This window comes from Necator americanus, chromosome III (genome assembly GCF_031761385.1).
Source record: "Necator americanus strain Aroian chromosome III, whole genome shotgun sequence".
NCBI classification, from domain to species: Eukaryota; Metazoa; Nematoda; class Chromadorea; order Rhabditida; family Ancylostomatidae; genus Necator; species Necator americanus.
In genome coordinates this window covers 26,441,706-26,466,175 of record NC_087373.1, presented here as the reverse complement: position 1 = coordinate 26,466,175, position 24,470 = coordinate 26,441,706, and the positions used below count along the sequence as shown (strand labels likewise).

Sequence of the window (24,470 nt, the reverse complement as noted above, 5' to 3'; positions counted from 1 at the left end):
GCATTGACTGCATATTAGTAGCTATTAGAATTAATAAAATTTGTTGCACTGATGTTTCTTCAAATAGGAGCAATTCTTAACTGCCACGTTCATATTTTATATTAATATCTCATGTTACAACAATCACAGTGTTGTTTTCGTACATATGTACATATGTATGTATGAGATGCACACTTTTTTCTGATCCTGTCTACCTCGTTCAATTCTCACAAAATCGGTGCTGTTGCTATTTCTTAACATCCTTCGCCTCCGCTCTCTGCATTAAATATCTGGGAGCATCATCAACTACCAATCACCAGTGAAGCGATCCGCAAAGAGAAGTTTATGTCACAAGGGGAACACGATAGATCTCTCTCTTCGTGCATAGATGAAATTGACACAAATTAATTAAATATTCATTAATGATCGCATAGTTACCATGATACATCGCTTGTATTAATTCATTGATAGGTATCGTCTTCGATTTAGCTGCTAGAATCAGATGAGCTTGATTCTTCCTTCCTTCGTCTTCTCCTTCGTCGCGCTCTGCTAGAACGTCTCCTATGTTTATTCACTGAAGATGATGAAGATGAGGATATTGTGCTTCTTGACTTCGGTCTCTGACTTTTCTGTTTGCTATCCTGCATCCTAAGATCTCTTACAAGTACTTTGGACCTAGATACTGATTTTGGTTGTTTCAGTTTGGAAGCTGTGTGAGCACTGTGTGCGCTTCTCAGCGGATTTCCTTCTTGTTTAATCAATGATTGTCTCTTATTGAAAACTTGCTTCAGTGGAGCCTTCGATGGACTATCAGTTGCGTCACGAGCAGTAAACTCTTCTGCGTCAAAAATTTGGACGTTTTTTGAAGCAAGCACGATTTCTGGTAATTTGCTTGCCACATTTTTGGCATCGTTTTTCAATAAAGTCGGGATGTTCCGTTTTCTCTTCTTTAGAATATGTTTCGCAGCATCTTCTAGGAGGTATGATCTGAAAAGTTAACACTGTCAAGTTCTTCCAGTACCTTAATTGGGTATGTTTAGGTTTTCAATATTCACTTTTGCAATCACATATTATTAACTTATCGTTTTGCATAGCTTAAATACATATGTGATAACGATTTTCCATAAAATCAAAAGCGATTATTATTATAATAAATTCCGCTTCCAACAGTCCTATTAGTAGGGTTGAGATTTCTCAACTAAAAAAGAGGTGAATTGCTCGAGACAACCAGCAAAAGACTGTTTCCCTGCAAGAAAATTGAGAATCATATCAAACGCCTGGCTTGAGCAGGACTTCAGACTTCTTGTGGTATTCGCTTCGCCCGGACTCTATGATCGATGAAAATTAATAGTAATGGTATTTCTGAAAAATTAGAATTGTGTTTTTCTAACAACGCTTTTCCCTCCTTTTTTTTGTAGAATTAGGCAAAACATGTTATAATTTTCTTTCGAAACGCGGCGTTTCTACATTTAGAGAACATTCAAAGTTTAGCTTCAAACACTGCTTCGATACTACTATAATATATACACAAATGGAAAGCATTACCCTAAGGTGAATGAGACGTTGTGAATCGTTTCGTGACCGTAGCCACTGTCCGTGTTGTCTTGCACTTCTATGACTACTCCGCTTGTTTATTTCCCGGCACGTTTGCCTCATGTTAGTAACTTGGCTGCTTTAGAAAGTAGGAACACGCATGCAAACGGCTGTTTAAATAGTAGCCAACAGTTGACAACATTTATCTTTATCAGCTTAATGGTGATGGACACGTCCTTTTATGGTAAAACATCAATCTGTGATAATAATGCTTGTAAATTGTGTCTCTGTTATATTGGAATCACAAAAGTGCTAACGTTTGAAACGCCAAATGTAGAACTGATGCGTTCAGAAAAGAAACTATGAAATTTTTTGCCTCTAGTTGTTATAAAAAGAAGAAGGCAATGTTAAAGTAACACAAACCGTATTTTACAGAAAATGCCACTACTCTTAACTCTCACTAATAAATGAAGGAAAACGAAGCGAACACTATAGAAAGTGTGAAGTCCGGCTTTAGCCGTACGTTCAGACTGGTTTCTCTATAAGCACACTGATTCCCAGTTTTGAGTACTATTGCACTATCACCTTGATCATCTTGACTCCCGTTGATCTTCGAACTGGTCGAGCGGGCGCCAGTAATTCTTCCATTTGTCCCGATCGCGTGCCAGAGTAGCCCAGTGGTTCCTCCTTTCGCGTGGGACACGAAGAGCATCATATTTTTCTTTCAAGGACTTCGTGAAGAAATCTGACCATCGAGTCGGCGGTCTTCCTGTAGTGCGCTTAATATCGCGGGGACCAGTCGCTCACGGCTCTGGTCCAACGGTTGTCATTAAAGCGCATCACGTGTCCAGCCCACCTTATTTTACTTTCCTTGGCAAACGTGGCGGCGTCTCTAATCTTCGATCGCTGACGTAGGAGAGAACTTCGAATCCCGTCCCTCACTTGTGTGAAACGGGATACTCCTAGCATCACTCTCTCAATTGCGGGTTCAATGACGCTCACCGCGTTTTCTTCCTGCTTGCGAAATGCCCAGGTTTCCGAAGCATAGGTCAAAGCAGGAAGTACAGTGGTGTTGAAGAGGTGAGCACGGAGCGGGGTATTCCTGGTCTTCTTCACTACATCCTCGATGCTCTTGTACGCTCCCCAAGCCGCTCGTCTGCTCCTGCCCAGCTCGGGGGTCAGGTCATTCATCATGTTCAGTTCCCGACCCAGATAAACGTAGCTGGTGCATTCGGATATGTTCGTTCCGTTGAGCGTGAATGGGGCATCCGAGACCCAGCCGTTCCGCATGAACATCGTCCTTTGTAGATTCAGCTGAAGACCGATGCGTCCACATGTTTCGTCGAATTCGGTCAGCATTCGCCCCCCTTGGCTGATCCTAGGTGTTATCAGTACGATATCATCAGCAAAGCGCAAATGGTGTAGCTGCCGACCATCAACCTTCACTCCCATGTCGTCCCATTCCAACTTTCGCATTGCGTTCTCGAGGGTGGCTGTGAATATTTTGGGTGAAATTGTATTACCCTGTCGGACCCCCCTCTTCACGTCAATGATGATGTTCTTGTAGAAATTTGGCGAGATTCGGTCGTGAAGTTACTGTACAGCTCTCGAAGTACCTTTATGTGCTGAGTAGGGACGCCTTGGTTGTCCAAGGCTTCCACGACCGCTTCCGTCTCAACTGAGTCAAAGGCCTTCTTTAAGTCGATGAAGGTGAGACAGAGCGGCATCTTGTACTTTCGTGATACCTCGATGAGTTTCGAAACAGTGTGAATGTGGTCAATCGTGCTGAATCCTTTTCGAAACTCTGCTTGCTCGCATGGCTGTCCTTCATCCAAGACCTTTTCAATCCTATTAAGGATTACTCTTGTAAAGAGCTTGGACAGTAGGCAGATTGAACGATAGTTGCCGATGTCATGTGGATCTCCCTTTTTATACAACAACACGGTCTTGCTGGTCTTCCACTGTTTAGGAACCTTCCATTCCGACAGATAATGTGTAAAGAGCCTCGCCAGGGTGTTGATGAGTACTGACGGAAGGCTCTTCAGGTGTTCTGGTCTTATTCTGTCGGGACGATTTCTTACCGACATGATAGCATGTCGTATTCGGGACGGGAGAACCTCTGGAATGACTTGTCCATCTTCCCTCAGATGGTGAGGAAGCAAGTGGACATGGCTGTCGAAGAGATCAGAGTAGAAGTCGTAGATGATTTTCTCCATCCCCCTTCTCGATGCAACGGCTGTTCCCTTTGGGTTCCGGAGAGTCCTCGTCTTGCAACTGGCGAAGTCTCGACGGCCATAGCGGATGCTTTTCCCCGCCTCTGCAGCTTCAGCCAGGTCCCGATGTGAAGTTCCTCCGGCGTTCTTCTTGGGCCAGCTTTAGCGTTGAAATCGCCAATTATGACCTTTTAGAAGGCATGATCTTCTCGGTAGAACTTCTCCAGGTCCATATAGAAATTTCGACTTCTTCTTCGTAGCTTGATGTTGGAGCGTAAGCGACGAAGATAGTCAAAGCTGATGTTGGACCACATCTTCTCATCCGCAGACGTCCGATTCGGGTCGTAAGTTGAGAGTCGATGTTCTTTGCTATACTCGTGTTGACGAGGACGCCAACTCCACCAACACCTCTACTGTCGCATGTTCCTAAGAACAGTTCTTCTCCAGTTTCATATACGGCGTTGAGAGGGTGACGTCGTCTCGTCTCGGTCAGTCCGATGACGTCGTACTTGATCTTCTTGGTTTGCATCATCAAATCTTCGATGACCGCTTCCGATGCAAGCGTACGCGCGTTATAAGTACAGATCGCCATCCTAGTCCTTTTCCGTTTCGGTAGCCTAAATGACTCCTGCAACCCCGTCCCACCTGGCGCTACCGTACCAGGCTTTCCTCCGGAATCAGGAGACTCTTTTCTATTACTGTTTTTTGCGTAAATTTTTAAAACCCATGGGCAGGTTGCAAGCCTCTAGTCCCATAAGTTTCTGGGAGAACTTCCGTTCTCCCGGAGTGCACATGTGGAGTTTATTTGTTGGAGGCGACTCCAAACCGCCTCCCTTGCACCTCCCAGTCACTTGATTGCAGGCTTTGCAGGATTGCAAGACAGACGTGCGGGATACAAGGATGTCATGAGCCAGTCCTGATTAGCCCCCTATCCGCCACCCGGGGACGCGCCACGTAGCCTCGCGACTAACCGGTTGTGATCCCTCTAGTGAGGGAGATCCGTGATATTGCACTATATATGTAAATAATATATATTGTTTGTATATTATTATCATTGAGATCATTGTGGAGAAAAATTAAGAGGACACTCATCGTTGTCACACATCGAAAGGAAGAAACAATAGTGAAATTTCAAGAAGTGATCTCGAGTAAATCATTGCTCGTGCGTTAGGTGCGGACACAAAAGTTATCACTTCGTTTGCTTTACCAGAACAAAGATCATCTAGTAATAGTGTCATGGCTCAAAACCAAAGAATTAACGTCTCTCAACTTTCCTTTTTTGTTCAACTATAATTTCTCAAGAAAAAATGCACGCGCGTCGTTTTAGCAGCCCTAAAGTAAATGTTTGCATTTCAATCACAATAAGATGTTTACTTTCATAGTTAAGTGAGCATTGTTTGTTGTTTACATAAAATCAAACTGAATGAGAATGACCGAGAACACGATGAGAGAAAGGAATTGCTCTGAGCGCAAACTACTTGTGACCACTCCTTCGATTGGAGCATAGTTCAGTGAAAAAGGATGGGTCTCAGGCAAGGAAATGGGGATAGGCGTCTTGCAGTCTGCGGTTACTCGGAGGCATTCGATGCTGAGTGTGTTTCTCCCTTCTATTGAGAGGAAAAAATAGAGATCAAATTGCAAATTTAGAGAACTTTTTTTAAAGTAAATCACGTTTTCTGCAGTAAAATATTAGGTTGGACAGACTTTAACTTTAATTACGATGTCAATTACGCAAAAGCAATTTCGAGCTCTCATTTTCTGTGAGTGGCGTGGCGACATTGGAGCAACGGCAGTGGCCCGCACCATCAACAGCAGATTGGGCGAGGGCAACACTACCATCAGGGCTGTCAAGTGGTGCTATGCTCGCTTCGCAAGCGGAGGCACCGACTTCGAAGACGAGCACCGGTCGGGACGCCCCCGCTCTACAGAAAAGTGCTGGCCCACACGACTCCGCTGTCAAAGAGGATCCGGAGATCAACACCCGCAGTCTTGCGACGAGACTCGGATGTAGCCATTCAACATTCGTCATTCGCCTCCAGGCTCTACAGAAAAGTGCTGGCTCGATGGATCCCTCACACGTTGACAGTAACACCCTGTTTACCCGGGTATACATTTATCAATCTCTCCTTTTTCGACCGCATCAAAAGGAGTTTCTCAAAGAACTTATCACTGGAAATGAGAGTTGGCTCCTGGGCCCGAGCAAGCCAAATCGGACCTTCACCCCAATATGTGTCTCCTTTGTTGCTTCTGGGATTCAAAGGGAACACTGTTATATGAGCTGCTCCCACAAGGCCACACCGTCACCGGTACCATATATGCTAGTTAGCTCCAGAAGCTCGCATCCGCCGTTCGAGAAAAACGGCAGAGACGAGTTTCGGTGCGCCTCCGTGCGTGCGATAACGCCAGGCCCCATGTAGTAAAGGAGAACGATGAAAAACTGGAGAAGTTAGAGCAACGATGCCCTATCCCCCCTATTCTCCCGACCTTGCCCCCTCAGACTACCACTTATTCCGGGCCCTCAGGGTTTTCCTAGTTAAGAAAATCTTCACCAAGTTTGGTGAAGCCGAACGGGCAGTCAGCGACTTCTTTGATTTCCAGTCTCTCCAGTTCCCCCGCTGACCTCCTCGTTAGGTTAGACACTGTTGTGATTAATAATTGTGATTATGTTACTGATTAATTTCTATTGTAAGCTGAGTGAGAAAGATTAAGCAGCACAAATGATAAATGGTGACACTTTTCTGTGCAGCCTAATATCATCACAAAAGGCAGTTGAGAAGAGTTTGGTAAGAGGATGATTGATATGCCGCCAATTCTCTAACGTAACCGGAAAATGAATTCTAGTGATATCCTCTTGTGATAGCTGCATATTGTTAGAAATTTCCTGACCCATAGTCAGTGAAATAATTGTAAGTGCGGAATAGATTTGCCATTTCATAGGCAGCTGTGAAATTGTACCCTGTTTCTGATTGCGTCGGGTCTTCTCCAAGTTCCCAGTCGTATGGATTGTTGACATCGCCTCCTTCTGACCTTGCACTCTGTTTGAAATGAGCATTTACGAAAAATTAGTGAATAGTTCAAAAGAAGTACAGGGAATGTCCCAAAAGTGATGACGCTGTTTCGAAAAAAAAAACCGATTTATTGAACATTCTTGCAAATACGCTTAATTGTCCTTGAAAATAGGGCATTTGAACAAAGCTATGCCTGTGTGGAATGACTACAACATCCTGGAGGACAAATGCGGATTAAAGTCGTCATGATGTGCCTTTGTACGAGGATAGGATATAGGATCGATAGGTAGGATCGGCGATTACTCGAGCTCTAAATTGACAGCACCTCACGAACGTACGGAAATTGCTGAAGACTACAACAAGCATGCCTTGATATCACGTCAGTAGGCGGGGATTGGAAGTCTTCGAGTCAAATTTGACGCGAATACAAAGATGCGAAACAACCCGATGATGTTGGAAAGCGAGAATCGTCTAGTATTCCTTTGAGATTAGACAATTTGCTTCCAATTTCAAGAGGAATCATCAACGCCTTCAACGTACTTGGTAAGAATAAACCCCTTCAAAAGGGGGGCAGAACAAGCAAGAGAACAGAAGCAAACTTTTAAACTACAGCTCGATCACGTCTGCACACAAATATCTCTTTGCCGGTTATCCGAAAATCTAGAACTTCCGATCATTCAACTCAGACTACCCCCCGTTCTTCTCAGTTAAGCGGTGCGGATCCAGAAAAGAGTCGTAGAATTTGGTATCAAGCGAAGCTCGACATCACAAGTTTGAAGGTGCGGAATGTAGAAAGGAATTTTTTCAAAGGGTATCCATGAAAATTGGAGTAAGGACCAAGAACGGACTGGATGAGGCCGACTCCGTTACTAAATTTATTCAGGACGCTGCTAAGAAAGCGCTCTCGTTTTTTTTTTTTTCGCCGATGAAGTAGTTCGTCTTTGCAACTGCGGAGACAACATGTATAGTTCTGTATTTGTAAGTCTACATCTTCTAATTCCATATGTGTCGCCCTCGCTATTGGTGATCTCAGCAAGAAGATGTGTCTGAGAAGGAAGTGACGTCGGCAGCTGAAAAGATCTCGTGAGAACGAATGAACGTCAAAAGCGATGGTATTTGAAAGTGTATGAAAGGACAAGAACATCACAAAATGCTATACTGTATCAAAGCAGGATAGCAACACGATGATTCACCTGGTTCTCACCTGTAGTCAAGGCTGCCGAAGGAGTCGCTGTCAGTGAGACAGCCCTCTGAATCTGGAGAGAACATTTCAATACCCTCCTGAATCGCCAAACCGTCTCTCAGTGAGCTCTTCCAAATCTAATAACTGACGCACACCGCGACTAACGTTGAATCCTCTGACCGAGCAAGAATTCTAGTCTGCATCCAAGAAATAAAGACAGGAAAGTTTAGCAGAAACGATGGAATTAACCCAGATATGCTGAAAGTCCTCCGACGGGGATCCATGAGATGATGAAAATAACTCGTTCATGGATTGACGTTGAATGTAGATTGCGACAGCATCATGCGAAGAACAATTGAGCAGTCTCTTTCATGTCAGTTTAGCACAGTTATCGCATCTTGTAGTCGATCCCGAGTACGCCAACAAAGTGGTGAGATTCGTTTCGAGCAGCGCTGAAATGCAAAATCTTGTCAACTTTGCATTCAAATGATCTGCAATGCACAGACTACAATAATTCACTACGGGCAGATGTGGATCTTCTTGAGACTGTCAAGAGAATCAGGATGGATACATCCTGATTCTCTTGACAGTCTCAAGAAGTTACTGAATTCGTTGATAATTTTCGAGCTGTATGTTCGAGAATGATAACATCTACAAGAGGGATATTCAACAAAAATGTGCTAAAACTAACTCGGTATTCAACTTTTTGACCAAATGCATCCGCATTGAAGTCAAGCCGCGAGTTTCCGCAGTCAGCCTTATTATGATATACGGATCCAAAACGTGGGCAGGACCGTCAACAGTGATAAAGAAGATCGACTATAGAGCGAAAGATGCTTGGACAACTGTTGGGTTATCTTTGATCAACGGTGTACCATAACAAAGACCTTTACCAAAAAATTGCCGCAGGTATACCAACGGAGAGACATGGGAAATATTTATCTGCAAGGCCTTGTGGAGTAGCTTCAGAAAACCGTCTTCAATTCTTTGGTGGCAATATGAGAACATCGTTTGATCGACTTTTCCAAGTCAGCTTAAGAATGCTCCCAGCCTCAACCTGGCAAAGGCCTCCTGCTCGTGAAAGAAAGTTCTGGACGATAGAGACGAAAAAGTAAAGCGAAAGAAAAACCAGCAGGCAACGACAGAGGAACAGATTTTCTGCAAACTCTAACCGATGATCTTGCAAGATTTGTTCAGGTATGTTCAAGGACAACTCACCGCGGCAGCGAAGGCACGAATAACCATTTTAGACAGTAACATCCGCCACTTAAACAAAACAAACATGTGTAATTTTTTTGCATCTCATCAATAGCTCCAGAATAAAATATTAGAGTCAATGTGTTTCACCCTCGCATAACTAATGACTTTTCTAAACTGAAGAATGCTGGGGATTACTTAGTGTTCTGCTTTGAGCTTCAATTACATCAGGAGAAGAATTTCTATATTCCGATAAGAGCTTAAAGGCAGCATATCACGAATCTGACGTGGCAAGGGTTTCTGAGGGTTAAAGAACATACCGGGGCATTGCAAAAACGAGTGGGATCTCGCTCATCTCTCTCTGCATAAGTGTAAACAGACGGATTCGGAATGCGGTTCCTAACGACGTCCTCTGTTGCAACGCGCCACCCCTGTGGCTCTGCTCGCCTGCGATACGTCGAATGAAATGAATGGCTCATCGGGGCGTCCGAATGGATTTTCGACGAATCGCAGGCGGGGGCGCAGCGTAATGGTGGCGCACTGCAATAGTGGACGTCATAAGGAACTGCATTCCGAACCCAACCGTTTACATTGATGCAAGGAGAGAGTTTTAGTTCTTGGCCCTCGGAAATCCATACCACATCAAATTCGTGATATGTTGCCTTTACACTCAAAGGGAAATCTTGATTATTGCATTTGTGTAACACTCAAAAATAAAAACAACAAAGAATGTCACAATACAAACAAGCAGAAATACCATTTCCACCAATCTGTAAATGTAGCCGTAGTCTACACGATCTTGATACTGCAAACTGTCTATATATTCCATTATTTTGCAAAGTTCCTCTTTACATTTAGTTCCAATGAAGGCAGCATCCTGAAATATAAATTAAACATGCACATGACAGAAAGACTGAAATGTTTTCAGTTCTTCTTAGATATTTCTGCTTTCGAACTACGATCAGGCCTTTGCACACGAAGTTCTTCCCACTCGTACATTCACCTTTCCTTTTATCATTATTTCTTCATTTTTTTTCAGAAATTCGTAGGATTTTGAGTAAGATGGCCGCGTTTAGTCACATCTCGATCATAATTAGCTGTTCCTTTTCCGTCTTTGTTGCGCCACATGGCGTAACAGCGTGCACATATTAATCAATGTTCCGTGCTCCAATCTGATTAGCTGATTGATGTTGACTACACTGATAGATACTTCTGTCTTTCTTTACGATGATCTTCAAATCTTCGTTTCTGGTGAACTTTAGAACAGAATTTCTGCTAGATCACAAAGAGCAAGCACTTCCCTTCAAAAACTCTTATAACAAATCTTTTTCTCTCTGATCCATGTTTCCGCTTTGGGTCACTTTTTTTCTCAATAGAAGTAGTTAATAAGGTTTAGGCATTTGTTTCAAGATCTTTAGCATAAAATATGCACAGCTTATTCAGCAACACGCAACATCCAAACAAAAAAATATTCACCTACCTTTTTTTCTCCTCTCATATCCTTTTTTATACGCATTACAGCATCCCTATCGTAGACTGATCTCCACAGAAGACCTGAAAATTCAGTTCTATATTTCAAGATCTTGAAACCTTTTTGCGAAAAAGGATGACAATTTGGCTTTTAGTCTGATTTCATTTGCATTCCACTTGCTCCAGTCTTTTATACTAACAACTCTTTTCGCTGATAAGCAATTGCAAATCCAAAATGTGAAATGAAATGAACGATGTCCGTTGCGTAAATCTAATGAATTCTTTATATCTCATCGCTCTGCCCATTTAACACTAAGTTACGGATGGCGCAAAACGGATTGTATCAAGGAAACTTCATATTCATGAACCGGTACGTCTCCCGAGACCTCCTCCCTATTTCTCATAGTTTTTCACTTTTCCTTCGTATAGTACTAAGAGCGGTTGAAGCGCAGTTGCTATGAGGAACGACTATGACTGCACGATCGATGGTTTGAAATCGTCTTAGTGCCAACCAAGCCTTTCTTCCCACCGGGGTCGATAAATTGGCACCACGCTGGTCTGGGAGGATAAGAACTGACTTGATAGGTCGGCTGCCCTCTGCAAATCACTATATAGGCCAACTCAGCACCTCCGAAATGCAGTCAAACGCGTTGCCGCATCTCAAGCGGATTGATAAGCCAGAGTATGATACTAAATGGTTTTAGCAAACTCCTTTTACTTCCACCGTTTGCTTTGCTGTTGTAGCGTTTTTGAGATTATAATTTGTAGGAATTGAGCTTCTCCGTTTCTTCAAGTAACTGCCCAGGATTGCCATTTTTGAATTGGTGAACGTAGCAAAATCAAAACGTCCGTCTTTAAAAAATGCTAACTTTGCACAATTACAGAAGGAAGGTAGATGGAAATCCAGCATCCAGAGAGTGAAGTTGCTGACATTATAGAGAACTAATAAACTAACAAAAAGGATCTCTTAGTATTACGACCATGATGGATGCTAATCATGCTCAACTACATAAGAAATGGGACAGAAATTAAGTCCTTGCAAACTTAGGCGTTGCTCCAGAAGCAGAGAAAACACCAGAACTAGTCGCACAGGACTTCTTAAAGTAATCCTGCTCACAGTCTATAATACGAAAAAGAAGAAAAAAAAAGAATGCAGAAAAGAAGTATAAAAAACAAGAAAGGAGCTTAGAGGAGCGTGCCACGTCTTGTGAAGAAATCGCGATGACGACTTCATCCGGGAGTCACCCAGAGTCACTCCTCCACGACACGTTTTATGCAGAGGTCTCCTCTAACGACTTCTGAACCACAAGTGATCAACAACGCGCAAGCCCTAAATACTGCGCAAACTCTCAGTTAAGCATATGATTCTCATGACGTTCATGCTACGTCCAATTCTAGCAGTAATTCACAAAGTGGCTGCAAAACATTAGTCTCCCAGTTGTTCGCAATTTTCGAAGGGATATTTTGCATCAATTTGAATGTAATTAATCAGTTAAAAATCGACAGAAATCCATGCAGCTCAGTTGACCTTTTAAGTACATTTATAATGACTGGACATTTTATGACTGTTCCTGTAAATACGACCGGGAACCTTTTTGCTAGTATAGAAAGATATAGAAGTACTGACAGTAGTAATCATAGTTATCAGCAGATTATTTGTCCTTACTCGCTTTTCCAGTTCGATTAACAAATTTTGATTGGAAGTTTGACGCACGTTTTTCACAATACGTTTGTTTTGGAAAAGTAAAAGTTGAGAAGAGCTCAAAGAACGTCTACAAACGTCTTAAAAGGTTTCCAGCATAATGAAAATGACGACGACGATGGCTAGTTAAGTAGAAAATCAGGTCGGGTTGGTGCCCCGGCGCCAGATATCCATAAAATTGGGTGCGACGGATCCACCGGCGTCGAGTTGTTGCGCCGGCGCCAAATAGCTATAAAATGGGGTGTGATGGATCCCAGAGCGTCGAGTTGGTGCGCCAGCGTCGTAAAACCATAAAATGTGGTAAGGTGGGTCCCACGGGTTCGAATTCCTGTGTCATGGTGTAGAAGTATCGCGCAATAACTTCGTGTGCATGTCGAAAAAGGTAAATAGGACGTTGCAAACGTCTCGTAGTTGTATCCACCTTCCGCGTTGCTTTCCACCTCTACGACTCCTCCGTTCCTCAGAAAGTGGAAACACGCGTGCAAACCGCTGCTTAAATAGTAGCACGCTGTTTATGTGTGGAACGATATCTTTATCAGTAAGATGATGTCGTCCACGTCGTTTCACATTGAAACATTATTCTGCGATAACTGTTAGGGAGAAACAAGGGAAGACCCATACTTTGAGTAGTGCTTTCAAATCGTGTCTACACTGTGTTGGGAACGAAGGCGTGTTTGAAGCTAAAGTTTGAATATTCTCCAAGTGTAGAAACGTTTGGTTTCATGGTTTATTTCTAAAGCTGACGCGTTTAGAAAGAAACTATGAAACCTTCCGCCTTTATTTATAATAAAAAAGAGGAAAAGAGGAAGAAAGCATTGTTAGAACAACGGGAATATAATTTCAGAGAATTGCAGAGAGAAAGAGAATAAATAAACTACTATCAATTTCCATTGATCAGTGAAGGGGAGCGAAGCGAACACCACAGAAACTCTGAACGTCCGGCTAAAGCCGGACTTCAGACTGGTCTAATATATGATGCGTGCTTTTTTTAACGAGCACTGCAAGTGCATTGGGTATGCTTAGCTGTGAGTGAAACCGGAGGCAATCAAAGACAAGTGAGAAATTCAAAAGCATCATCCCACGAATCTGGCGTGGTATGGATTTTTGGAGTATACCTATATCGTAGATTATGTATACACGGGTGGCTCCGCTCATCTCTTCCTGCATCACTATAAACACATGGCTTCGGAATGCGGTTTCTTACGACGTCCTCTATTGCAACGCGCCATCGTTGAGCACTGCTCCGCTTGCGATTCGTCGAAAGAAATGAATTGCCTATCGAGGCGTCCGAATGGATTTTCAACGAATCGCAGGCGGGGTAGCGGGACAAGGGTGGCGCGTTGAAATAGAGTACATTGTAATGAACCGTATTCCGAAGCCGTCTGTTTACAGTGATATAAGGAGAGATGAGCGGAACCACATCTGTATTCATAATCTACGACCCGAGATAGGTGTACTTCAACTAAAATCCATTCCATGCCAAATTCGTGGGGTGATGCCTTTAAGACGCAGGGTAGGGTCAAAACGAATTGAAAAACGGGGCAGTTGCGTAGACGGGTGCGCTCGAAGCGGCGTCGATAGCACCACCCATTGCAGCAGTTCACGATGGCTCCACATCGATTCCAACCCCTGATTTCCGCTGACGCAACTGCACAGTGATTCATGTCGATTTGACCGACTATATTTGTTGCATTTCTAAAACTATGCTAGCATGAACGGTTGCCAAAGTTGAAAGGTGTTGGTATTTACTGGAAACAACTGTTCCTCCAATCTTCTGTGTTCCCTTTACAAGATATCATAATTCTTTTGGTCAACCGCACTCTTTAGATTTGATTCAGCGACATTTTTGTGGCAAGGGTTAACTTACGAGATAACGTACGAGATATCGTAGAATAAACCTTCTTTACCACAATTGACTCTATTTGACTTGAAGAATACTCGGGAGCTTATAAAATGTTCCTACCTCTTGGTAGTATAAGATCCAAAAGAAGGTAAAACCAGGATTCACAATCGTCCTTAGGACCCATTTCGATGTTCATGTGACAAGCTATTGAAGCGAAGCGAATGGTTCCCTGTAAGGATGGTCAAAAATCGGGTGGAATTTAGCGGGTTGAAATAGTAGAACCGGAGGAAGCGAAGCGTTAATTTTTGCATCACATTCACTGAAATACAACAACCAAAGACTTATCATTTCTATTCTCCATTTATTTATGCTATTGTTACTTCTAATTTCTACTTTTCAACAGCATTATTCTGTGCTCAAGCGAACACGACCCAAGAAGTAGAAGTAGAAAAGGGATGAAGAGCAGCAGCAAAGTTTAACTCTCCTTTTTAAAATCCTTATTTTTCCCAAAATCTCACTCATAGATTTTATTTTCTAAAAGTTAATGACGGGTTCAATAAAGATAATTTTAGAGTCGAATTACACACCAGATCAATCAGCAAAACATTTAAATGCGCATGGAGCATGTCTCCAATCGCGCCACTTCGAGCGAGCGCAGCCGTCTGCGTAATTACGTGAAGTTCATTTTTATTGCACTTCTTGTAACCATTCTTGACTGTTTCCTCACTCTTTATGTATTAAAAAATCCTTTTTTCATATTCTGCACACCTGATGAATCCTAAGAACGCTTATACCTACCTTGAATCTGACTGACTGTCGTGGAGCTTTTAGTTCACCTTTTGAGTTTAGGATTTTTCTTGATATTCCGAAGTCAAGGATGTACACCTTAACAACACATTGTTCTATATATTCACAAATTAACGTTTACAACTTACAATTCTTCTCTTTTCACCTAAACCGCAAGCATAATTAGCGGGTTTCAAATCGCGGTGTATGAATCCATATTTGTGTAAGTCTTCACATGCCTCTAAACACTGAATACCAGCTCCCAAACCAGTGGACATAGAAAACACCTGAATAAGAATGGTTTGAATATAATAGTATGTTTTGTATAGCAATACCAAAGATGTTGTTCAACTATAAACCCGTAGTGGCCTTGAATTCTTCAAATGAGCTAGGCTTTTTCCTACAAGTTCCATGACAAGAAAGAAGTATGTCTCCTTCTTTCCGCGGTCAATAATCTTTGTAAAATGGGACTGTGCTCTCTCAGACGACACGAGTTTTAGGATCGCAATCTAAAAATTGGTATATGAAACAACAAGAATAAGGATAAACTGATATTCCGTAATCGAACTGACCTCCATCTTTAGCTTAGAATGACGACGAGTGCGCAGCTTTTTTTCAACCTTTAAGGCGTATTCTTTCAAGTTATCTTTCTGGTCTCGGACCCTTAAAGAGAATGTCACTGTTTATTAGTACTAAACCGCTGTCTGTCAGATTCAGGTTGATTCAGGTTCTACGCATCACATGTATCACCTGTGTATCCGTTGTTCGTCGATCTGCTCGAGCGAGGACCAGTAATACTTCCACGCGCGCAAGAAATGCCCGGTGGCTCCTCATCTCGCGAGTGAAGATTCATATTTTTCCTTGAATGATCTCGTGAAAAGATCTGACCATCGGGTCGGCGGTCTTCCTGCGAAGCGTGCACTATCGCCTGGTATCCGGTAGCTCACAACTCTAGCGCAACCATTGTTGTTAAAACGAATCACGTGTTCCACCCATCTAATTTTACTCAAAACTCATGGGACTAGACTACAACCTGTTCATGGGTTTTAAATTCTTAAGCAAAATACAGCAGTGGAAAAGAGTCTCCTGATTTCGGAGGAAAGCTTGGTACGGTAGCGCTAGGAAGGACGGGGTTACAGGAGTCATCTAAGCTACCGAAACTGAAAAGAACTAGGATGACAATCTGTACCTTTGACGCCGTACTCTTGCATCGGAAGCGGCCGTCGAAGATCTGCTGATGCAAGCCAGGAAGATTAAGTGCGATGCCATCGGACTGACCGAGACGAAGCGCCACTGATCGCCGTGTATGACACTGGAGGGGAACTGTTCTTAGGAACATGCGACAGTAGAGGAGTTGGTGGAGTTAGTGTCATCTTCAACACAAATATAGAAATAAACATCGACTTTTTCAAACAACTTATTTCCCTAACTTTTTCAAACTCAACTCAAACGGTTAAGGATGAGAAGATGTGGTTCAACGCAGGCTTTGACAATCACACTTACGCTCCAACGTCAAGCTACGAAGAAGAAAAAGTTGAAGCTTTCTGCATGGACCTGGAAAAGGGATCTCGAAATCAAACGATTCCCTTCTTCGAGAAAGATTTATTTTTCACACAGAGAGGAGAAAAAGCCGCCAAGTTCACTCAACGAACTTCCAGAATCATCATCGAATGGCAGTTCTTCGCTTCGTTTGTCGGTTTTTGGGAATATACCGTCATGGACAACATCGACGACCAGTATGTAGTAGACCAGTATGTACGGCTTGTAAAACATCTTCACGACTGTACGAGGAAAGCGAAAAGTTTCAAAATCACCGAAGACGCCTGTCTATGGAAACCCTAAAGGTGATACGTCACCGTGGAGCTGCACAAGCTGCAGATAGCCAAGGACTCATGTCAGAGCTCGCAAGGCTTTGTTGAGAGCCGACAAAAGATAAAAAGAAGACCTCAAAGAGAGAAGAACAGAAGTGCTAGCTTAAGCTGCAGACGCGGGAAAGAGCATTCGCTATGCCCGTTGGAACTTCACTCATTCACGGCTCCTACTCAGATCTTTTCGGCAGCCACTTCGACTTGCCTCCTCACCAGCTGAAGGAAGATGGACATGTTATTCTAGAGGGGCTCCCTTCTGAAGTCCGACATGCCATTATGTCGGTGAAGAATCGCACTTCATCCGGTCCCGACAGAATCAAGTCTGGACATCTAAAGACCTACCAACAGTCCTCATCTACACACTGGCGAGGCTCTTCACTCGTTATCTGTTGGAATGTAAGGTTCCTGCGGAATAGAAAACCAGCATGACCGTGCTGTTGTATAAGAAGGGAGACCCACAAGACATCGGCAAATATCGCCTAATCCTAATCCTGAACAGGACAGAAAGAAGAGTAGATGAAGGACAGCCACGCGAGCAGCCAGGCTTTAGAAAGGGTTCAGTACGATTGACCAAATACGCACGGTTTCATTTTTCATAGAAGTATTGAGGGAGTACAAGATGCCGTTGTGTCTCAATTTCATCTATTCGATGAAAGCAGATATAAGTTTGATTGCAGATATAAGTTTGAAGTTGATATAGTTGAGACGGAAGTGGTCATGAAGGCCTTGGACAACCAAGACCCCCTAATTCCTTCCATAAAGATACTTCTTGAGTTGTATAGCAACTTTACGACCAAAATTTCTCCATTTTACCATGATTTCATAACCGATGTGAAGAGAGGGGTTTACCAGATTGACACAATTTCACCCAAAATATTCAGTGCCACTTTCGGAAACGCAGTGCGAGGATTGAAATGGGATAACATGGGTGTGGAAGTTAACGGCAGGCATTCACACCATCTTCGTTTCTCTGGTGACATCGTTCTCATAACATCAGGCACTAGTCAAGCTTAACGGATGCTGGAAGAATTTGATGAAAAAGGTTCGCTCTTCAACAGAACCTGTACAAAACGAAGTTTATGAGGAATGGATGAGTTTCTGATGCCCATTCACGCTCAGCAGAACGAATACATCCGAATGCTATAGCTATACATATCTAGTACAGGAGATCAACATGATGAATTATCTGACCTCTGAAGACCCTACGCAAGTAAAAGAACGGATTCGAAGTTCACTCCTACGTCACCGATCGAAGTTCAGAGACGCTGCCGCATATGCCAAGGTAAGCAAAATTAGGTGAGCCATTCACGTGGTGCGCTCCAAAGATAAGCCGTAAGCGTAAGCGTTGGACAAGAGCCGTAAGCGACCAGATGCCACGCGACATCAACGGTAAGACCTCTTTACGTAGTCCTTCAAAGACGCTCTTCGAGTCTCTCGCGAGGAGAGATGCCACAGAGCAACACTTGCGCGCGACGCGATCGAGACAAATGGAAGAATTACTAGTGCTTGCTCGAACAAATCGATGGCCAACAGGAGCATAGGTAACGGATGAAGCTGGTCAAAAACTTATAACATCCATTTTTTGAGTTTGTGGACGACTTTGGGTTAACAGCCAAATTGGGGTATCCAGTTATCGATAATCTTAGCATCTCTCTACTTATTTCTCTTATTAGGCTGATTCAAAATTCTTCGAAGTAATGAGTTTTCTGATTAAAATGATGATTTAAGGTTGTTAGAACTACTCAGATTCAGTCCCAGTTGCAGTCTAATGACCAACGTCTAATGACGAGTAATGATTGCAACTGGGACTGAATCTGAGTAGTTCTAACAACAACACGCAAGAGCTGAAAGCACGCTAATCTTGCATGCTAATTATCGATAACTAATTGCTCCATATCCATATCCATGCTCCAGGCATTTTATCTTTCATTCTGTGGACTTTGGTCGCTGTGCTGGAGGACAGCATCTTTTCGCAATACATGCAAAATTTCCGCCACACAGCTATGCAGGCTACACACTTCGTGCGTTTCCAAAGTGCACATTCAGATGCCTAACTGCGTTTAGTGCAAGCAGGCTCACCGCAACCAGGTAGCAATCAGACTAGTGTGCGCAGCCCTTTCTTGGGTTGCAAAAAATTTGACGATAACCACTCTTACATCTGCAAGATTATACGTGAGTTTGCATCAGAAAGCCTCTTGTCCTTTTAGTGTTGCAGCACAAAGTCCATTCATATGTTCAAGCCCCTTGCGGACATCAAAATGAATATAATTGATTTTATCGGTTCCTAGTATTTTTGACCTCCACTTCCTTCAACAGTGTTTAGTTTAGTCTCTTGGCACCTAAGACCCCATCGAATATGTTTGTTTTTGGGAGATGGAATTCTAACCGTTCTATCCTTGCTCTTGCTGCTTTATTTGACCGTTGACGAGTTTTACTGGATAGTATGCACCTTCATTTCCAATTCAAATCAATATAATCCACTTCATTCCATTTGTCCAATGGGGCGCTGCCCTGAGTCTTATCCAAGTGGACAAATGATAATGGATACGGGACTACAATTTTTTTTCGTGGACACGATCGCTACACCATGTTACCTGAGCGCTGTCCTCCAGTTAATGTACAGGCACTAGGTGATAAGATAGGAGCATAGCTTGGGATGTAATCTTTCTTTCACGAACATAAAAAAACTTTCGGACTTTTCAAACTCATAACAAATAATGGAATTTTCTTGCAATTTGATATTACATTGGAAAAGACAGTTTTTCAAGCACGCGTTGCTCTCGCACAATATCGCTTATGATAAATTGCTTCTTTTCGAGAGCGAGATGCAGGAAAAACCACTCAATTGCGCTGCAGAAATACAAAATTAAATTTGGACCGTTTTGCTTGGTCAGCAATGCGATCCCTGGAGAACCTACTTATATACTGCTCCAAAGCCTCCTTCTCCCAAGAGTCTGACCACAAGATAAGACGTCTTGCCGGACTCAATAACAGATCCCTGCAACAGTTCAATAACAGTATGATAGAATTTAGAACACTACCTAAGTTGTACTAAGACTTATGAGTGTTGACACGACTTATGAGTATAGGAAGACATTGCATGTATGTATCACGTGAAACCATGTAAGAGGCTTGGAAAGTGTTACAGGTTTTGAACTATCTAAAAGGAAGATATGAAGTCTAACAAACTGCAGCACCGGCTTTATAGCAATATCATCTTCATCCTCTTCATCCATCGCAGACGAGAACGAGTATCTGAAAACTGAGTCAACTCACTGTACAATCTATATTTATACTTTGTGATAACTATACAGATACTTTATACATAATTATACAGATATATACTACTTTTTGAATTCATATCTCTGTTATCCAGTAACGATTTCGGTGCTACAGTAACGTCCAAAATAGATATTTTTAGTTTCGGGCTGACTGAGTGTTCTCAGGTAGCTTCCTTCATCACTGCTTTGACACTTTACAAAACTTTTCTTATGATCGTCCTTCTTCACACTTTTATCTGCTTAACTTTTGCTACGTACAAATGCCTGCTTATATGTATTTCAAAGATAATTTCAAGCACAAAGTGCTTGGCGTTGATCAATCCACATTAATCTCTACGGTAATGAATTATACAGAATCAGTTTGAAGATTATGGAGTATATTGAGAGAGGTTGATTTTACACCTATACTCCTTCGATATTGCTACAATTTGGAAACATTAGTCGAAGTACGGGTTTCTCTACCCATTTCCCCAAGAACTGGCACAGAATGATGTGCTAACATGAAGTTGGGTGAAGTGAACCTCATCATCGTTTTGATAAAGATAAGGTCCCACCTCAGATAGCATAAACTGTTAGCTACTATTAACTCACTTGTCTGCATGCGTTTTTTTCAATTTTTCGGGAAAGAACGTCATCAATCTGATGAAGAAACATGCACAACATGAAAGAATGGAATGCAGAGAGTACTTGGGATTGAAACGCAACTCAACCTTTTCGCAGCCAAGAAACGGTTCACAACTCATTTACTCATTCATTCTCTCAATCTCATTTGCTTCTTCACAATTTCACTTGAAGTTGCTACACGGCACTACTCTACTGCGGCGTACCAGTCCAAAGCCGTAGGACCGTGTCACCCATTTTACGCTTTGGAGCGCAACCACACCTATCTAATGCCGTTGTGCCTGTCTTACTGCTTTCCGGAATTTGGTTATACACAAACACACTGACAGAAGAAGCCACTATTATATAGCACCAGTATGAACGGCGGGAGAAGCGAGAATCACGAGAGATCTTCAGACTTCTTGTGATTCCCGCTTCTCTCGCCTTCACTGTTCAATAAAAATTAGAAATAATTGCATTTTCTGCAATATTAAACAGGTATTTTCTAACAGTGCTATTTCTATTTCTATTTAAAAATTTAAGCACTGATGGAAAATTTCATAGTCTTCCTCCCAAATGCGTGAGTTCTACATTTGGAGAATGTTCAAACTCGATTTTGGGCCCATAGTCTTTCGATACATCCACAGTTCAAAGGAAACACTTCAAAGTACAGATTTTACCGCTGTTTCGACCCAACAATTATTAGAAAATAAAATAACACTATTACTAACGCCAAGATAAAATGACGTGAACGGGATCATCAAACTGGTCAAGGTATAAGGTGCTATGCCAGATCACGCTGACTGTAGGCTACCATTCGAGCAGTCGTTTGCGCGTGTGTTTCCAATTTCTGAAGAGGGCATGTTACCAACCTAAATCAGACATGCTGGGAAATAGAAAAGAAATGTAAATGAATAGATGGAACAAAAAATGAGCAAAAATGAAACATAATCTTCATCAACTTGTATAATTGTTGGAACGATGGTGATGTAATACTCGAAGATTCATTATGTAAACACAGCAAGTGAATTACAGATGAGATGAGTATTGTAGAGTATTGTAATGCTGTACTTCAGTAATGTGATGCTCCGTCAACTACTATCAATCACTATTTTCTATCCTCCCATATAACAGTAGGCTTATTTTGTGCCTGATTTTCACAAGAATTACTTCAGACAGGGAGTGGGAGTCAACTTCTACATGGTGCACTTGCTCAGAGACGAATCAAATGCATAAATTTGATATGACATCATCAACATTACGACGCCATGAGGCACGTCTCGCGGCTTCAAAATAGAAACAAAACAGCTCTAATAATGGTCTAGGTTGATGCGTCAGCAGCTCGTCAGCGGCAGCGTCGTCGGCGTCAGTCTGTGTTCTCAATTGGTCTCATGCACCAAAAAAAAATAGAAAGAGTTAGCCGAAAAGTAGAAAGTTGTCTCTTGCTGTGGCAGCTGCACGCGCAATGCTACGCCTTAGTGAACATTGCTTCACTTTGAAAAATGAGACACAAACATTCACAGAGCTGCTGAAATAGTAAGTAAAGACTTACTTAGTCTCATGTAAAACTTCGTTATCAGTATGGTGAAGATTTCCATATCAGAATTATTCTATGTTAGTATGACATGAAAAGAAGAGCAAAGCTTCTTCTAATACTTTAAATAATGTTTTCTCTTTGTAGTAGTGTTGAGCGAATATATATGTTGAGTAAAATGTAAATCTTATATTGTAGTACTGACACATATAAAAACTACAAAGTCTTTTTATCGATACCGACATCCTCTAGGGGGAGGTAAAGCGTTGGTAACAACGAAAGCAATTCCGCTTCTTCACGTAGTAGTTCAAACGCTCTTTTGTCTTGAAACTTCGACATATTCCGTCCATAATTTGTAATAGTGCGCTAGCGACGTTTTCTAGATGGAACTCTTTAACGAGGTGTCGGCTTTTTTGCCGTCTTCAGAGACCGAGATGGGGGATGATTGGAACAATGCTATGTTTATCCCGTCAAGTGCCACACTACCCTGGGTCAGTGTTCCGATAATCGTTGAAGGTAGTGAAAATAGAACCCATCTACATTGAAAATAGTCTCACGTGTTGTTCCACCGGATGTAGAGGGGCTGGTAGCACGCACTTTGTCACTCAGTGTACCAGTGAATCAGTATTGCTGCGTGTAGATCACCAGCGGCGATATAGATGATTTGATCTACACACAGAATATCAGGCAGTCATGGGTCACAGAGCGGTACAAGTGGCAAGAACTCATTCGTTATCGACAAGCATTCATTCCTATTATTCATTGAAGCGTTTCTTTCAAGAATCCAAATGCCTCCAACGTCTTCCTTGCCGATATTTCTGTTTCATGAACTAGTATAACGCATTTCACGTCACAATCGTTTCCATTGTGGGCCTCATGTCTATGTCTTCCTAGTGGTGTTATCAAGCTTTTTCGTCGTTTTCCTGCCATATGTTCATTAATCCTCACTCCAACACTCCTACCGACCTTCCTAATGTAAGTTGCATTGTACATCAAGCGCGAAATCTCATATATTACCCCCATTTGTGTGCAGTCGCTTATTTCTCCGCAAGGACAAATAACACGTCTTTCGCAGATGCAGTATCTCTCGTACAATCTGCTCCTAATAAGCTGGCTTTTGATGTTTATATTTGGAATATTTACCAAGATGACATCATCTTGTAATTGCGCTTGAGCAATGCTGCAACAACAATAACAACAGCGGCACTGCCACTGTCAGAGGCATCAGAGGTCTTGATGAACGATTTGTAAGCCGCCTCAAGCTTGACAAACCGATGTTCTATAGCTTCATCAAAACGCATAAGCCGAAACCCGATGAGATGAGTTCGACATCAGCGGCAACATTCAAAATCCGACCAATAATAAGTTGTGTGGGAGGACCAACGGATCAAATTTCGTGGTTCCTCAATAAAATGTGAGTCAAACTTTAAATATGAGTCAAATTTTGCCTTAAATGCCATCTTATTTGTCGAACACGCACCATTTTCGTGAACGATTACGCAATGCGAGAGTTGATGGCAACTGGGTAATAGAGTCCTTTGACGTGACCTCACTCCACATGAATGTAAAAAACAGAGAGGCGCTCCAAGCTTTCTCTGAGATGATACATTTATATGGTAACAACTTGGAAACATATAACATTTGTGAAACTGGCATAATAACACTTCTTAAGGAATGCCTGAATTGTAGTATCTTCAGGTGGTCAGGAAATTATTTCGGCTTCCTTACCTCAATACACAAATAAGTGCTTCAAATAGCATTGTTAGAGTAAAGTGGTATCGCGAAGAAAGTTCTCAGAACATCTTGTTGCAGCCAAATCTGCACACCCGACTTCAGTGAAAGTGCATTGAATATGTTCAAAAGCGCTATTGAAGTAGGCACTGGCAATGAAGAACGACACGAATCACGAAGACTAGCCTTGAAAACCACATATGCTTATGGCGATACTGTACGTTCGCATTACCGAAGAACCCGCGCTGTAAATAGCAATGTACCTCGCGAAAACAAAATTGATCTTTGTCTTCCTTTTATCTCTGACAGTATCAGTACCGCTGTTGTCGTTGTTGCAGCATTGTTCAAGCGCAATTACAAAACGATGTGATTTTGGTAAATATTCCAAATATAAACATCAAAAGCCAGCTTGTTAGAAGCAGATTGTACGAGAGATACTGCATCTGTATCGTCGCTGGTGATCTACACGCAGCAATACTCATTCGCTGGTACACTGAGTGACAAAGTGCGCGCTACCAGCCCCTCTACATCCGGTGGAACAA

General features: G+C 42.3%; 6 protein-coding genes across 7 annotated transcripts; 2 read left to right on the top strand and 4 right to left on the bottom strand.

Annotated features, from left to right (window-relative positions):
- Positions 1–464: 464 nt before the first annotated feature.
- Positions 465–2,988, bottom strand: RB195_010996 (uncharacterized protein; the record flags this gene model as incomplete). 2 transcript variants are annotated; one of them, XM_064192232.1, is made up of 2 exons in its annotated part: positions 465–966; positions 2,369–2,988. In XM_064192232.1, the coding sequence occupies 2 exons, from the start codon at positions 2,986–2,988 to the stop codon at positions 465–467; spliced, it is 1,122 nt and encodes a 373-aa protein (XP_064049815.1). The 2 variants fall into 2 exon arrangements, with proteins under 2 accessions (XP_064049815.1, XP_064049816.1); XM_064192233.1 differs by lacking the exon at positions 465–966 and having other exon boundaries at positions 2,293–2,988.
- A 65-nt stretch (positions 2,989–3,053) lies between these two features.
- On the bottom strand, positions 3,054–3,728 carry RB195_010995 (uncharacterized protein; the record flags this gene model as incomplete). The annotated part of the gene is made up of 1 exon (XM_064192231.1): positions 3,054–3,728. The coding sequence occupies one exon, from the start codon at positions 3,726–3,728 to the stop codon at positions 3,054–3,056; it is 675 nt and encodes a 224-aa protein (XP_064049814.1).
- Positions 3,729–3,906: 178 nt separating this feature from the next.
- RB195_010994 (uncharacterized protein) lies at positions 3,907–4,317 on the bottom strand (the record flags this gene model as incomplete). Its single annotated transcript, XM_064192230.1, has 1 exon — positions 3,907–4,317. The coding sequence occupies one exon, from the start codon at positions 4,315–4,317 to the stop codon at positions 3,907–3,909; it is 411 nt and encodes a 136-aa protein (XP_064049813.1).
- Positions 4,318–5,448: 1,131 nt separating this feature from the next.
- On the bottom strand, positions 5,449–23,498 carry RB195_010992 (uncharacterized protein; the record flags this gene model as incomplete). Its single annotated transcript, XM_064192228.1, has 6 exons — positions 6,430–6,463; positions 6,612–6,760; positions 14,927–15,013; positions 19,980–20,037; positions 22,997–23,167; positions 23,341–23,498. 6 exons carry the CDS (start codon positions 23,496–23,498, stop codon positions 6,430–6,432), a joined length of 657 nt encoding a protein of 218 aa, XP_064049811.1.
- Positions 5,585–6,142, top strand: RB195_010993 (uncharacterized protein; the record flags this gene model as incomplete). Its single annotated transcript, XM_064192229.1, has 1 exon — positions 5,585–6,142. The coding sequence occupies one exon, from the start codon at positions 5,585–5,587 to the stop codon at positions 6,140–6,142; it is 558 nt and encodes a 185-aa protein (XP_064049812.1).
- Positions 23,499–23,516: 18 nt separating the features above from the next.
- RB195_010991 (uncharacterized protein) lies at positions 23,517–24,298 on the top strand (the record flags this gene model as incomplete). The annotated part of the gene is made up of 2 exons (XM_064192227.1): positions 23,517–23,611; positions 24,010–24,298. The coding sequence occupies 2 exons, from the start codon at positions 23,517–23,519 to the stop codon at positions 24,296–24,298; spliced, it is 384 nt and encodes a 127-aa protein (XP_064049810.1).
- Positions 24,299–24,470: the final 172 nt, after the last annotated feature.